Raw genomic sequence first — 15,892 nt, forward strand, 5'->3', positions numbered from 1 at the left:
GCGACAAAAAAGTCGCATCGAAAAGTCGCCCGTGGGCGCACCCTCTTACGCCCCGAGCGAGTCACACAACAATTTTCATTACACTTACAATGTAAAAAAGAAAAACATAATCGTAAGTGTGTAAGGCCGCCTGTTGTTTGCGTCTATAACGAAATTTATTGCATGCACAATCACCGGCAATAAGATCGCACGAAAAACCGCAAAAATATCTAACACAATCTTATCTCTAGATCCATAAGAGTGTGTCAGATGTTTATGCATCATTATTTTTGCACGATGTTATTGTCGATGACTGTACATCTCTGAGGTTGTGCAATAAAATTAATTTGTATTATATAAAAAAGATAATAAAAAGTTAAACTATACAGTACTAGAAATTTCGTAACTCCCTAGGGAGAACGATTTTTCTATAACTCCCTGCCTGCAATGGCACAGTGTGCTAGTGTGATGAAAAATATAATAATGAACCCTATAAGTCACCGATTAATTGTAAGACAACATTGAAGTGTGAAATAAAAGCATAACAGTAAGGTCATTCACTTTCAAAACCGAGGCCGGCGGGCGCGCCAGGAAACTGCATTCTCGGCTTTTATTCTACGGTAGGTAAATGCATAGCATAATACAGTGGGTCCTTTGAACAAGGTCAAAACTCAAAATGACTCGGCGAAAAAGGGCATAAGTCCGAGGTGGGACTTGTGCCCTTTTTCACCTAGCAATTTGAGTTATGCCCTTATTCACAGGACCCTTAGTCACACCTCGGACACTGGCGATCAAAGTTCGTGTAGGTGAACGCGTACTATGCTTGTATGAGTGAAATATGACAGGTTGACTGTTCGCGTTTTTGACAGGCGGTAACTGTGAGGTAACCGAGAGGGGGTGGGCGACACTTTCAGCGGGGAGCGGGAGTGGCCATACTGTACGATAGTACTCTTTATCATACTGTGCCTTAGTACCTACATAGTTATTTAGTAGTAGTAGTAAACTCTTTATTGTACACTCTAAAAAATGAAGACCAACTAAGAGCAGTTTTCTCTTAGTTGACGTTAAGTTAATCACTACAATTACGATCTTATATAATTCAAATAAAGCTGATTACTAAAAACAACAAGGGAATGTATGATTGAACTAATTACTTAGGTGTTTTGTTATTCCTAACCATTTTACATCTTGAATCAATTATTAACTTGTTAGCCATAACTATGTAACATAGGTTGATTCAATCCTTAGTTGAACTTACTAAGGTAATTTAGTTAGCATAATTATTTTTCATGGAATTATTGTACAAGATCTTAATCGATTCAGTTACGTTGCAAAAGTAAGAGCAATCAAAATGACCTTATTTGATTTGTCTAAGATCTTATCAGGCTCGTATGGAATCAAGATGCTTGACTACGACTATCAAAATATTGATAGGAGCAACCAAATTTTTTTTAGAGTGTACGATTAATAACAAAACACACAGTAATTACAGTAAATAACAGTACTAAAGCAACCTTATCCCTTTGAGGGATTTCTTCCAGTTAACCTTTGAGTGAATGAGAGGATAAAAAGAGAATGACAAATGCAGCAACGTGTACAACAAGGTACCAGAAAGACAAATAAATAAATAAATATAGAAGGAATGGAGAAATTACACTCAATTCAATTCAATTCATTTATTTCAAGGACCAACTGAGATCATTGTTGTTAGTACGCAATTACATAATAATTAAATATATGGTTAGTATTCTTCAAAACTAAATTTTCTATCAATGTCATTACAAAATTAGAATAAATAAATTAATTGAAAACCATGGAAGCGAAATTAAATCAAATATAACTAAAATAAATGTCAGTAAAACAATATTAGTAAATTAATTCACGTAGAATAAAATAAAATATATTAAAAATAATAATAAGTTCCGAGGTATAAAAATGTAAATGTTAAATTTGATAAAATCTCACTTCCTCCTTTCATACATCACCTTACAAATTTTACGGATGTCAGTGTAGATATTTGACATCGCGGTTTAGATGTATATTACAACCTCGGTTCAGATAAACACAGTCTGTCCGTTCAGATATCATCAGAATGCTGTACACTAAAAATATGCTAACTAACCTAACCACAAAATTAAAATTTTGAAAAAACCCCCGACCGTGACATAGTGGACCGATTTTCATGAAACATGGCTAAGAACACTCCCGACTAACTCAGCTTTCAGACAAAAAAAACTAAATCAAAATCGGTTCATCCGTTCGGGAGCTACGATGCCACAGACACACACACAGACAGACAAACAGACAGACAGACAGACAGACAGACGGACAGACAGACAGACAGACAGACAGACACGTCAAACTTATAACACCCCTTCGTTTTTGCGTCGGGGGTTAAAAATGGAAAAAGAACAAATTAGAATTCGACGACCGGTCTGGCGCAGTCGGTAGTGACCCTGCCTGCTACGTCGCGGTCCCGGGTTCGAATCCCGGTAAGGGCATTTATTTGTGTGATGAGACTGATGAGCACAGATATTTGTTCCTGAGTCATGGATGTTTTCTATGTATATAAGTATTTATATATTATATCGTTGTCTGAGTACCCACAACACAAGCCTTCTTGAGCTTACCGTGGGCCTCAGCCAATCTGTGTAAGAACGTCCTATAATAAAAAAAAAAGAATTAAATAATTGAGACAATGAGACACATAACTCGTAACCGATCGCTTAGATCAGCGATCAGATAGCCACAGATTTTTCAATCTCGACTTGAGCATAAATTAAATATAATGTTATATTTAATTTATGACTTGAGCGATGCAACCGACTGTATATGACTGTGTCTGATATGTGTTTATGTCATAGAAGTAGGATGACAAGCGTAAGCGTAATGAGCATCATAAGCGTAAGCGAAATGATAGGTCTGTGGTGTATGTGACTGCATGGTGCCAAAGCCAATCGCCATCTAGGTCACTTATCTGTCTATACGGAGTTACATATGTCTTTGCTGGTGCATACTGAGATTACTGAGATATCTTTCTCATCACGGAAACCATAGGGTATTCCGGACCTTAGAGCCGAAGCCAACACGTAGATGCCCTTTTGACACTTTAATGATGATGATGATGATGTCCTCCCAGACGTATCCGTCGACGGCGACATCCTGGCAAGCTTTATTTTTTTTTTTTTTTTTTTTATTATTTACTATTATTTCTGAAAAAGAGAGGGATTTGTTTAAACTAAATCTTTGCGTGCATGAGCACGAGCGTGACTTGCAAATCCGAATTTGGTCTTGAAAGTCCGACAGCACGGAGCACAGTAGAGCTGACCAGAAGAGTTATAAGTATAGTTGTAGGAGGGCTTGGGACGAGATTTTCGGAGCTGACGTTTGGCGTCAAGGTCTTCAAGTCGGGCTTGTTCAAAGTTACTAAGTCCCGTATTGACAGCAGTTCGCCAGTCCGATCTCCGAGTAGCAAGCTCCTCCCACGACTCGCATGATATGCTATAGGCCGACAAGTGGCGTTTTAGGACATCTCTGTAACGTAGGTACTGCCCGCCAGCCTTGCGTTTGCCTGCGGCTAGCTCAGAGTAAAACACTGCCTTAGGCAGTCTCGATGGCGCCATACGTACAAGATGCCCACATCAACGCAATTGGCCTTTCATGAGCAGACACTCCATGCCCGGGATGCCCGTTCGACGAAGAACCTCCGAGTTTGGAACACGATCCTGCCACTTCACCCGTAATATTGCTCGAAGACATCGTAGGTGAAATGTGTCTAAACGTTTTATGTCACCTTTGTATAGACACCAGGTCTCCGAAGCATAGAGCAGCACAGGTAAAATAATTGCTCTATAGACGGCAAGCTTCGTGTGGAGGGCAAGATCGTGCGATTTCCAAACTCTTTGGCTCAGACCACCGAAGGCCGCAGCAGCTTTGGCAATCCTGGACGAAATTTCTGATTCGAGACGATTGTCACTCCGCAAAAGACTACCTAGATACCTAAACGTTCCCACTTCGCCCAACGCTTTGCCCCTTAAGTAAATAGTAGCATCGTTCGCAGATTTCCCCCTAGTGGGTTGTTTGACAATCTGGGTTTTCGACGCACTGATTACTAAGCCAAACTTGCGACATGATTCGTCCAAATTATCTAAATAAGTTTGTAGGGTTTCCATGTTGTCGGCCATAAGACAAACGTCGTCGGCGTATAGGATTTCCGTGACCGAGACACACTGCAATTTGCTCTTAGCCTTGAGACGTGCAAGGTCAAAAATGCTTTTATCCGAGCGGGAATTGACGGTTATCTGATGGTTGCAATTTTTAAGTGCATCACTCATTACCGCTGAGAAATAAATGGCAAATAGGGATGGGGCCATAACACAACCCTGCTTGACACCGCTTGTGACTGGAAATTGGTCTGTGAAGGCGCTTTCGTGACGTACGCGAGCAGTCATACCCTCGTGAAATTGGCGCACTAAGTTGATAAACTTCACAGAACAACCACATTTTTCTAAGACTGTCCACAGAGCTGCTCTAGGCACACGGTCAAAGGCCTTTTCGAGGTCCACGAAACATAAATAGAGGTCACGGTGTTGCTCAAGACTTTTTTCTTGCATTTGCTTTACGACGAATATAGCATCGACCGTACCTCTATTTGCCCGGAAACCACATTGGGATTCAGGAAGGAAACTTTCGGCAAATGCGTTAAGCCGCTTATTAATAATATGCGAAAGTATTTTGCCTGCCACAGAGAGCAAGGCAATGCCTCTGAATGAGCTACAATCTGAGACATCCCCTTTTCCCTTGTAGAGCTTGGTGATAGTAGCGTCCTTCCAATCCTGTGGTATTACCTCGACATCCCAGATGTACTTTATGAGGTCAAATAGCCTTGACTTGATACTTAGTCCCCCATATTTAAAGATTTCAGATGGTAGGCTATCCGACCCCGGTGATTTACCGTTTTTTAAGCGGTTTATCGCAGCAATGAATTCGGTAAATGACGGCGGGTCATCCAAGTTTGGTGCAGTTGGCAGGTTTTTAAGCGTGTTGACATAGGATAGATCCACTCCTTGGCTGCCGGGATTCAGGACTTCATTGAAGTGTTCAGCCCATCGGAGGAGGACCTCCTCGGGGTCTGTTAGTCTTTTTGTTTTGTCATGTGAATAAACTGGGGCAGTTTTCCTACGACGAGGTCCATATACGGTCTTTAGACCTTCGAAGAACTTTGCAGTTTGGCTGGTATCTGCCAACCACTGCAATTCCTTCGCTTTGCCTTGCCACCAGTTATTTTTCAGCTCCCGGATCTTCGCTTTTAATTCCTGCTGAATGATGTTTCGCTGGCCCTCGTCGATGATACCTCTTAGAGCGCGCCGAGATCTCTCTACTAACTGCCGTATAATCGCGTCAGATTCATCGAAACAATCCTGGTTTTTCTTTTGCAATCTACCTATAGTCTGTAAAGAGACCTCGTGAAGAGTTTGCGCGTACGTCTTCCATTTGGTGTCAACAGAAGCAACATCGGCACTATGAGACATCGCCGCATCGAAATTCACATCCAACTTGTGCCGCAGTTCTTCATCGTGGAGAAGCTTTGCAGAATCTAGTAGTGACGGGATCTTATGGTTTGCTCTGCGCGGTGGCTTGTACTTCAGCCTCATCTTGGATCTTATTAATCGGTGGTCGGTCCAGCCCTGAGCGCCACGCATCGCCCTTGTAATGAGTACGTCGCCTATGTCACGTTTGCGAACAATAATGTAGTCAAGGAGATGCCAATGCCCAGAGCGTGGATGCATCCAAGATGTTTTGTACTTGTCAGATTGCCTGAAAAAGGTATTCGTTATGCTCAGGTTGAATTCTGAACATAGAGTAAGTAGGGCAACACCATTGGAATTGCACTTACCCACTCCATGTTTGCCAAGCACGTCCTTCCAGGCAATATGTTCTGTACCTACACGCGCATTAAGGTCCCCGAGCAAAATCAGTTTGTCACAGGGCGGAATGTTCTGCAAAACCGTACGTAAATTTTCGATGAACGCAAGTTTGTCCTCATCAGATGCTGTCATGGTGGGAGCATAAACACTCACCAGGTGCAAATACTTCCTGCTGCCCAAGTGGAGTCGCAGAGTCATAAGTCTGTCATTGATGCCTTTGGGAGGCTTTACTAGTGTTCTGGCGATGTTGTTCTTAATCGCAAATCCGACTCCACTGGCCGCTCGTTCATTAGCAGGCTTGCCGATCCAGTAGTAGGTATAGCCACCCATGTCTTCGCAGAGCTCCCCGCTCTCGGCTAGATGTGTCTCGCTGATCGCTGCAATATCGATGTTATATCGGGATAGCTCTCGTGCTATAAGTGCTGTTTTTCTTTCAGGACACTGATTATTCTCATTGTCTTGTAGAGTTCTAACATTCCAAGCAGCAATGTTGAGATTTTTACTATTAATTTTACTTAGAATCTTTCGACCGCTGAAAATGGTGACCAGTCGACCGCGGTTAGCCGGCTGGGATAGAAAGAGACGAGCTTTGTTTAGGCCACCTTTTCTAGGCCCTTCCCCGGATTGGGGAAAGCAGTGCTATCCCTAAATAGGGCTGCTTTGCCGTCAGGCGAGCTGCCGGACCAGACCTCTCGTCTCAGTTGAGTCCCGGAACGACCATCACCGCCCAACCGCCTACGTGCAGAGAGCCAGCTAGAGATTAAACTCACCAGTTCAATCCCCACCACCAGTCCCCATCGCCGTAGGACATGCACTCGTTTTCCAAATTCATGCCAGGAGTCATCAGCGCGGGAATATATTAAAGTGGGTAAGCATTTGCGCTCACACAGACCCACTCTCTCGTCCCCTAACCCAGGATATCAATGGAGCGGAGGTCCGCTACGACTGGATTGGTTTAGAGGATGCAGTAACTGGCCGCATGTCTCTTTGAGTCCCTACATGCGCCCTTAAAGGTATGTTACGGATGCCCTGCTGTAACGCCTCGGTCACCGAAACAGGTGCCATACTGGCGGTGCCCGCCTTCCGAGCCGATACAGACTTTGTGCACTGATGGAGGGACTGTCCCATTGTACCGCATATGACGGCCCCTTCACTGGGTTTAGCCCGCGGATCGACGCGGTTTACCGGGGTGTGGCCGCTGCGTGCATGACAGCTTCTTGGAGCCACCAGTGAAGAGATTCATGGAACATTTACAGCCTAATCCTGGACCACTATCTACTTTTGTAGACCGATCAGTGTCCTGACTGTTGCTCCACATACACCCACACTTTAATGAAATGTAAGGGGTATGGGACTCACGCAGAGGCAGCACCCGCCAGGGTGTATGGACTATTTGAGTGTTTAAATGGAATCTATAATGACCTAGGCTATGAATGAAAGCGATGGACTAATAAAACTGTAGCTATTCAATTTTATTTCCGGCAGACGGTGACTCGCCATACCTACAATATGGGCCCCCACAAAAAGCGACAAGAGATATCTTATTATCATGAAACTCTCCTTTCGGCTCGTCTCTTAAAATACTCGTGTTTGCCTAAATATTACACACATAACTTTTTTAGACATCCATATTATTATAGTAACAAATAAGTATGCTACAATAATATAATTACGGATCAAATATTATAGCGCATGCAACAGGTGGTTGATTCTTTAATTTCCATACTTATAAAAAAAACTTGTAAAATACAAAGAAACAAAGTTCATCCTCACTTTCTCGACACGTGGTAAACCAAGAACTAACGGGCCTCTCGCTCATTTTTGCCCAGAACGTGCAAGTTGTGGAATAAGCTACCTTCTGAGGTGTTTCCCTTGCGCTATGACATGGGGTTCTTCAAGAAGCGGGTATTTAGGGTTCTCAAAGGTCGGCAACGCATAAGTGGCTCCCCTGATGTTGCTTATGTCCATGGGCGGCGATGACTGCTTCCCATCAGGCGGCTCGCCTGCTCGTTTGCTGCCTATTTCATAAAAAAAAATGTTCATTTCCCAATAAAAAGCTATTGCGAAAACAGTTACAAAGTTCATGGCTGAAAATATGTTTCGGCTTATGAAAACGTACAAGTATGTATTTTATCAGTAATTGCTCTTCTTACCGATAACAGGCTTTTCCGGTTGTTTACACATCGTGTTTGCGGAGCCATCTAGTGCCGAGTAGTGACACTATTGTGACACTGATGAGTATTTGAAAACACAGCGACATCTAGTAATATGAAGAAGAGTCAATTATGTTTTTGTTTTACTTTCTGTGTTTTAAACTAAGCTTACTAATTGTATATGTTAATTAATAGCTAAAGATGTGCTGTAATTAATGAGATAATCAGAGAAACTTCGAAAAATATATTCGAAAAAGGCTATATTTCACACTCGATGCTACAGCCATCTATCGGCACAAATCAAAAAATTTTGGCGCGAAAAGCATTTAAATATAACGGTTATTTTTTACTATTTTCATTACTTACCAATTATTATTTTTGTGGTAACTGATAAGTGATAGTTATTTTTAACTCTTCAAGGATTTTTTTATTTGTATTCTGTTCGCCTAAAAATAGCTCTAAAATAAGGCGTTCAATACACTCGTAAACACATGCGCCCTAGATTTCTAGCTTTATAATCGACCAAATTCAGAAGCTGATACATTATTGTGCTGCCACAGTAGGAACAATTTACATGTCAGATTAGTAGGGTTATATACAGAAGACTCTTCTATCTCTTTCTTTCTGGTTGCACCATCCTTTGTTTCTATCTCTTTTCAAAAAGGAAGATTGAAAAATAGATAAATGGCGAACGGATGACATTTGGTTCTTTATTTTAAAAATGATAAAATTTTACTAGCCCGTGTTTTTATTTACATTTCATGAATAAAACAAGTTGTTTATTGTTGTGCACGATATTTTAAATAGTGCAAGTGTGCCGTAGTGTTTGGAAACTGTACAATAATCTCCAAACAATATCTTCATATAAAAATGTTTTTTACTCGATGAAAATCTTATATCCTACTGTATTTTCAATAAAAACAAAGCTTAAATCTTTTAATAAGTTAAAAATGTGTCAAAGTTCTTGTTTATTGGTGCCAGTGCTTCTTAAATCGTACTCAAATTAAATCTTAATAAAAAATAGAGCTTCCTTCTAGTAAAACTAGTCAAAATGAATATTTAAAGTATTTTAGACTATAACAGGTATAAAGATAAGTAATAAATAGTCGTGTTATAGTAGACTACTCGTGTGTGTTATAAAAATATCACAAGAGGCACGCAAAATGAAAAATTTCGTGATGTTTACAAGTGAGTGATTTCGAGTCAGTGGCGAAAAAGTGAGTGATTATAAAATTAAAATGGTTACGATGAACTCTTCAGAGAAGGCACAGAAGGCCTGTCAGCAGGGCCCGTCTAGGTTAGTTGTTCATTTCATGTTTTTTTAAATTACTAGTAAGTCGTAGTAACCCGTACCCTAACTATTCATGATTTAGTCAACAAATTGTATACCTAAACCTTCTCAAGAATAATTTTATTCAAAAGGTGAAGATTTCGTGAAATTTTGTTAAGTAGTTTTGAGTTTTTTTTTATTGTGAATACACAGACATATGGACAGACGCTGCAGGGGACTTTGTTTTATAAAGTGTATTAGTGTAAAATTCAAAAATTCATCAAATGGGCACAAACTAGCACACTAAACTTATCATGGGACTGAAAAAAACCTTGTGTGCTTCATGCGCGGATTTTTATTTGTGTGATGAGCACAGATATTTGTTCCTGAGTTGTGGATGTTTTTTATGTATATAACTTATATAAGTCATCATCCTGCTTGCGTTATCCCGGCATTTGCCGCGGCTTATGGGAGCCTGGGGTCCGCTTTGACAACTAATCCCAAGATTTGGCGTAGGCACTAGTTTTTACGAAAGCGACTGCCATCTGACCTTCCAACCTGAAGGGTAAACTAAACCTTATTGGAATTAGTCCGGTTTCCTCACTATGTTTTCCTTCATCGAAAAGCGACTGGCAAATATTAAATGACATTTCGCACATAAATTCCGAAAAACTCATTGGTGCGAGCCAGGGTCCGAACCCGCGTCCTCCAGAACGAAAGTCGCACGTACTTGCCTCTAGGCTACCAGCAGTTTTCTATGTATTTGTATATTATATATATCATTGTCTGAGTACCCACAACACAAGCCTTCTTGAGCTTACTGTGGGACTTAGTCTTGCTGTGTAAGAACATCGTATAATATTTATTTATTTATAGATTTTGATTTCCTCCTGTCATAGTAAAAAAAAACATAATTGTGTCCATTCCATAAATGGAACAGGAAACACTTATAAGAACTTGGATGTGTCATCAATTCGCATAAATAACAGTAAGTTACATTTTTGTTGGTTTGTAGTTATTAATATTCAGAACTTATAGCGGTATGGGCTTGAACAATACAAAGTATGGGTAATTATTTGTTATTAGTTTTGATTGCTTGTTGAACTTATTATTACTATTTATTGGTAACTTTGTTTATTTTAGTTTTTGCTGGTTATTGTTAATAATATATGTTAATATGTGTTAGAAAGTATATGAAAAAAGAGTGGAAGGGTCAGTTGGTAGTGGAAGACCTAGGTGAACTTTTCTTGTTCAAATCGGGGAAATATTGCAAAACGGCCAGGTCAGAAGTACTTGAAACCGACGAGCGTGTATGAGAAACGCTATGAAAGTGTGTGAAGCGAAAGTGATTTGTCAGGATCGTAGTAAATGGAAATCCGTGATCTCTGTCTACCCCTCTGGGAAACAGGCGTGATTGTATGTATGTATGTATATATTATGTTTTTAACTCTACTTTTTTATAGTTTAATTTACTCAGACTCAGGAACAAATCTGTGCTAATAACACAAATTGATGCCCTTACCAGGATTCAAACCCAAGACCGTGGCTTAGCAGGCAGGGTCACTACTCAAAGAACAGGGTCACTACTGCAAAGAAATGTTCGAGTATAATTATGTACTTCAAAACTTTGTGTTGTTGTATCATCTATCTATAGATGTAGTGTGAGAAAAGTTTTCTTCGTATTTTTCCGGAAACCTTCGTATTTGTCATGCTAGTTCAGTCAATGTCAGTACATCTTGTACTAAGACTGACTGCAAAAAACATGACACATTCGTAAGTTTTCGTAACAATACAAAGGTAAATCTTTTTCGCACCATACATCTCTAACTGCAGTAATTTTTTCAAATCTAATTTCAGAGACAACTCAAAATGCGTGAAAGAAGACAAGGAGAAGGATAAAGATAAAAAAGACATCGTGCCAAAGATGCCTCCGAGTGTGCAAGCACTCATGTCCACCATCCCGTCTCCGGAGGAGTCTCCAAACTATCTCATCTACAAGAAGGTACACATATTGTATTAGATCTGCCAGGCAGGGACCGAAATACCACAAGAGGCTAAAGACACAGTATTAAACCAGTAATAATACTTCTAACAAATTTTGCACCGCGCGGTTTGACCTTGAGTAGCGCTCGCACGCAGCGAGGTGTAGAGAGTACATGTGAAACCAGAGAATGCCGGTCACGTCAGTACGCGCTGCGCCGCGCATGCGAGAGATTAACTACTGAGTCTCCTTATACTGTCCTAAAGAGCTGCTAGTGGTAAGGATGTCTCCGAGCGTGCAGGCACTCGTGTCCACCATCCCGTCTCGCAACTATCTCATCTACAATCTACAAGAACAAGGTACACGTATTAGGTCTGTCAGGCAAGGACTGAAATGCCACAAGAGGCTAAAGACACAGTATAAAACCAGTAATAATACTTCTAACAAATTTTGCGCCGCGCGGTTTGTCCTTGAGTAGCGCTCGCACGCAGCGAGGTGCAGAGAGTACATGCGAGACCAGAGAATGCCGGTTGCGTCAGTACGCGCTGCTCGGCGCGTGCGAGAGATTAACTACTGAGTCTCCTTATACTGTCCTAAAGAGCTGCTAGTGGTAAGGATGTCTCCGAGCGTGCAGGCACTCGTGTCCACCATCCCGTCTCCGGAGAAGTCTCCGAACTATCTCATCTACAAGAACAAGGTACACGTATTAGGTCTGTCAGGCAAGGACTGAAATGCCACAAGAGGCTAAAGACACAGTATAAAACCAGTAATAATACTTCTAACAAATTTTGCGCCGCGCGGTTTGTCCTTGAGTAGCGCTCGCACGCAGCGAGGTGCAGAGAGTACATGTGAAACAAGAGGATGCCGGTCGCGCAGTCGCGCGCGGCGCGTGCGAGAGATTGACTACTGAGTCGTCGTTATACTGCCCTAAAGAGCTGCTAGTGGCAAGGATGCCTCCGAGCATGCAGGCTCTCATGTCCATCTCATCTACAAGAAGGTACACATATTATAATCAGAGATCGGAATTTTGTGCATCATCTCATACTAAAAGTCATTAATAAGTCACTAAGAACATCGCAAATCCGTCCGATCTCTGATTATAATAGATATGTCAGGCAGGGACCGAAATACCACAAGAGGCTAAAGACACAGTATAAAACCAGTTTATTCTTCTAACAAATTTTACGCCTTACCAGTGTCATTTGTACGGCAAGATGGCGGCCCTTAGTCAGCTGTTCAAAATAGTTCTGCACAAGTGCACATATTGATATTGCATTTCAGATGGAGGCCATAATTGAAAAAATGCAAGATGAGAATACAGGAGTCCCTGTGCGAACTGTCAAGACCTTCATGACGAAGATACCTTCTGTGAGTCTCTTCTACTTATCTCCACTTTTAACCGGGTTATCTTTCCTACTTAAAGCCTGTCCAGATATATATGACTACCGCCATCTTGCGGAATTTCATTAGAACTATTTTCTTCGTACTAAACCACAGACCAACCCCTATAGACATCCATTACAAGACGACTCGCGGTCACCAGCCTTACTTGTATTTGCCATGATATCAGCGCGGGCGCTCGCCGTGCCCGATCAGTAACGACCAAGTAACCGACCCGAAAGCAGCTCGTGTTTTTCCCAATAAAAAAAATGAAAAAGGGTATTTTGATGCCTTAAAGATGTCCACCTGTAGTGTGAAATGGTGTGGAAAGGTAACAAGAAGATCAAATTTAAAAACAGACGGTATTACATTCCAAAAATAAGTCATATTTATGTAAAGAAAATATATTTCTTTAATCTATTGCTCAGTGCTGAAGGCCGGTGAGCAGTGACAGGTTGCATACAGAATAGCATAGATGGCGCTATTCATAACAGCGTTCTGCGCAGTCGTTAAAATAGAACGGTTGCTAGGTGATAGAATATAACTCGTTATGTCACGTATGTCATGGAAATGCAAATTGTACAACAATAAATAAGATAATAAATAATATAAAAAGGAATTGTAAGAAATAGACTTAAAATGTCGTTTCTCTAATTTCAGGTGAGAAAGTACCTATGTGTTTTAGTTTAAAGTGTAATTATTGCTTATTGTGTGATACTTAAAATAAAATCTCTAATTTCAGAGCAACGTCATTGTTTATTTCAAGTTCTAGTAAAATAGACACTTAACGGTCTTATAAAACGACATTTTTCGTTAAAATCAAGAATAATGGAGAAACTTCGATTTAAATTTGCGGTTTTGGGAGCGTCGGACGGAAAAACAAATGTGATCTGCATCATGTCAATTGAAACGCCGGATGGATGTATCTTTGAAATTCCAGATGAATTCAAGCCTGCAAGCAAACACACAGCTATATTTTCGTCAGACGTATTCACTAAAATAAGAGCTTCACTAAAAAAAAGGCACCAAACACGATCTATATGGATTCCGTTAACTGAGGATCTAAAGAAAACATACTTAGATGAAGGTGAAAATGTACAATTCGGGGACCAATATTTGAACGAAATTACAGAAAAAACAAATTCATTTGAAAATAACAATAGAGACACTAACCCGGAAAAAAAGAATATTGGAAAAACAGCTGAAAAGTTTTTGATAGAAAAATTTTCGAACAAAACATCAAGTGCTGACCAATGGCTTGATGAATTTGAGGGTGAATGTGACAGATTTGACATAAAAGAGGATCAAGACAAAATAGGAATTTTAAAACATCTCTTGGAAAAACAGTGCCTTGACTGGTATAGCAGTATGTTAATTAAGCTAACTGTAAACTCAGAATGGACAGAATGGAAGGCCAACTTTTGTGAAACATACGGGAAAAAGGGCTGGTCTCAAGTCAAGTATGCTTTTACATTTAGATATAAAACAGGATCATTATTGGAATATGCTACCAGAAAAGAAAGACTGTTATTGGAGGTTAACAAAAATATAGATACTCCAACTATGATAAATCTTATTGTGATTGGACTACCCGACTACATTATTGATAAAATAGACAAAGAAGAGGTAAAATCAACTTCAAATTTATACAATGAAATCGGTAGGTACGAACATACAGCAAATAAGAAGAGTTTCATAAAAAAATGGAACACCAACGAAACTAAAGGAAAATCGGATAAGATATTGCCGTGTAAGACTTGTGAGAATTTAAATAAAGGCACACGGTTCCATCCGGAAGACAAATGTTGGTTCAAACAGACAGAAGATAATAAAAATAAGACGAAGAGCTATTACAATAAAGCTGTAAATAATGCAATGATTGATGTTGAACTCAATAATGACAAAAAAAACGAATAACAACACCATTAATTAAAGTCGACCTGCTATTAAATAAAAAGTTAGAAACTCAGGGAGTATATGATACCGGCTCGAATGTTTCTTTGATACATTCGAAATTAGTAAGAGTAAAAGGAGAAGAAAATTCTAGGAATGATAATCTAACTACAATTAATGGTGTTAAAAAAGCTAAGGGTTTGACAACTATAGATATACAGTGTTTTGACACTGAAAAGAAAGCGGACGTTTATATAATTGATGGAGAAGAATTTAAACACGACTTTCTATTAGGACTTGACACTATAAAACAATTTGGACTGACTCAAGATGAAAACTTGAAAATTTCCCAAAAAAGGAAAGATATTACAGAAGTAAATGTTAAAACTACAGAAGAAAATGTTAAACCTACAGAAGAAAATGATAAAACTACAGAAGAAAATGTAAAAACTGATAAAAATAATGCTTCGGATGAAGTTAAATATGAGATGAAAAACTGCTTAATAAATTTTAATGAGCATATAAAAGAGGATGATTTCCAAATAAGTATGGGTAACTTAAATACTCATCAAAAATCTGAAATATACAAATTGATAGACACTTACAAGGCAGTTTTTGCGAAAGACAAATATGACATTGGTACAGTGAGAGAATATGAAGCACGCATTGATCTACTTGTGGACAAATACTGTAGTAAAAGGCCATATCGATGTTCATTCGAAGACAAAAAGGAAATCGAGGATCAGATAGCAAAGCTACTTGATAACAAACTTATAGAAGAGTCGTATAGTCCATTTGCGGCACCAGTAACATTAGCTTTTAAAAAAGAGGACAACAGGAAATCCAGATTGTGCATAGATTTTAGAGACCTGAATAAAATAGTGGTACCACAAGCTCAACCATTCCCGTTGATCGATGACTTGGTAGTTAAGACGAGAAATTCCGAGTATTTCACCACATTGGATGTTAATTCAGCTTTTTGGTCGATTCCATTAAGAGTTGAAGATAGAAAAAAGACGGGATTCGTCACGCAGGATGGTCACTATCAATGGACATGCTTACCATTTGGTCTGAAGACGTCATCGGCTATTTTTCAAAGAATACTGAGTAATATTTTACGCAAGTATAAGCTTACTGATTTTGCTGTTAACTATATCGACGATATTCTAATATTCTCTAAAACTTTCTCAGAACACATTGATCACTTAACAAAATTATTAGAAGCCATAAAAAAGGAGGGTTTTAGATTAAAGTTCACTAAATGCAATTTTGCTTCCGACTCGGTAAAATACCTTGGCCATATAATTAA

The 15,892-nt window shown here is 39.7% G+C and overlaps 1 protein-coding gene across 1 annotated transcript in view; it reads left to right on the forward strand.

Annotated features, from left to right (window-relative positions):
* Positions 1-9,256: 9,256 nt before the first annotated feature.
* LOC125239414 (regulator of G-protein signaling 7) overlaps positions 9,257-15,892 on the forward strand; it is a 31,823-nt gene continuing 25,187 nt past the window's right edge. Inside the window, exons 1-3 of the mRNA XM_048146985.1 lie at positions 9,257-9,356; positions 11,187-11,331; positions 12,592-12,678. Of these exons, the coding sequence (XP_048002942.1) occupies positions 9,298-9,356; positions 11,187-11,331; positions 12,592-12,678 (291 nt within the window). The 5' untranslated portion in view covers positions 9,257-9,297. The remainder of the gene's footprint in view (positions 9,357-11,186; positions 11,332-12,591; positions 12,679-15,892) is intronic.

The sequence above is a fragment of the Leguminivora glycinivorella genome, chromosome 25 (assembly GCF_023078275.1).
Source record: "Leguminivora glycinivorella isolate SPB_JAAS2020 chromosome 25, LegGlyc_1.1, whole genome shotgun sequence".
Taxonomy (NCBI): Eukaryota; Metazoa; Arthropoda; class Insecta; order Lepidoptera; family Tortricidae; genus Leguminivora; species Leguminivora glycinivorella.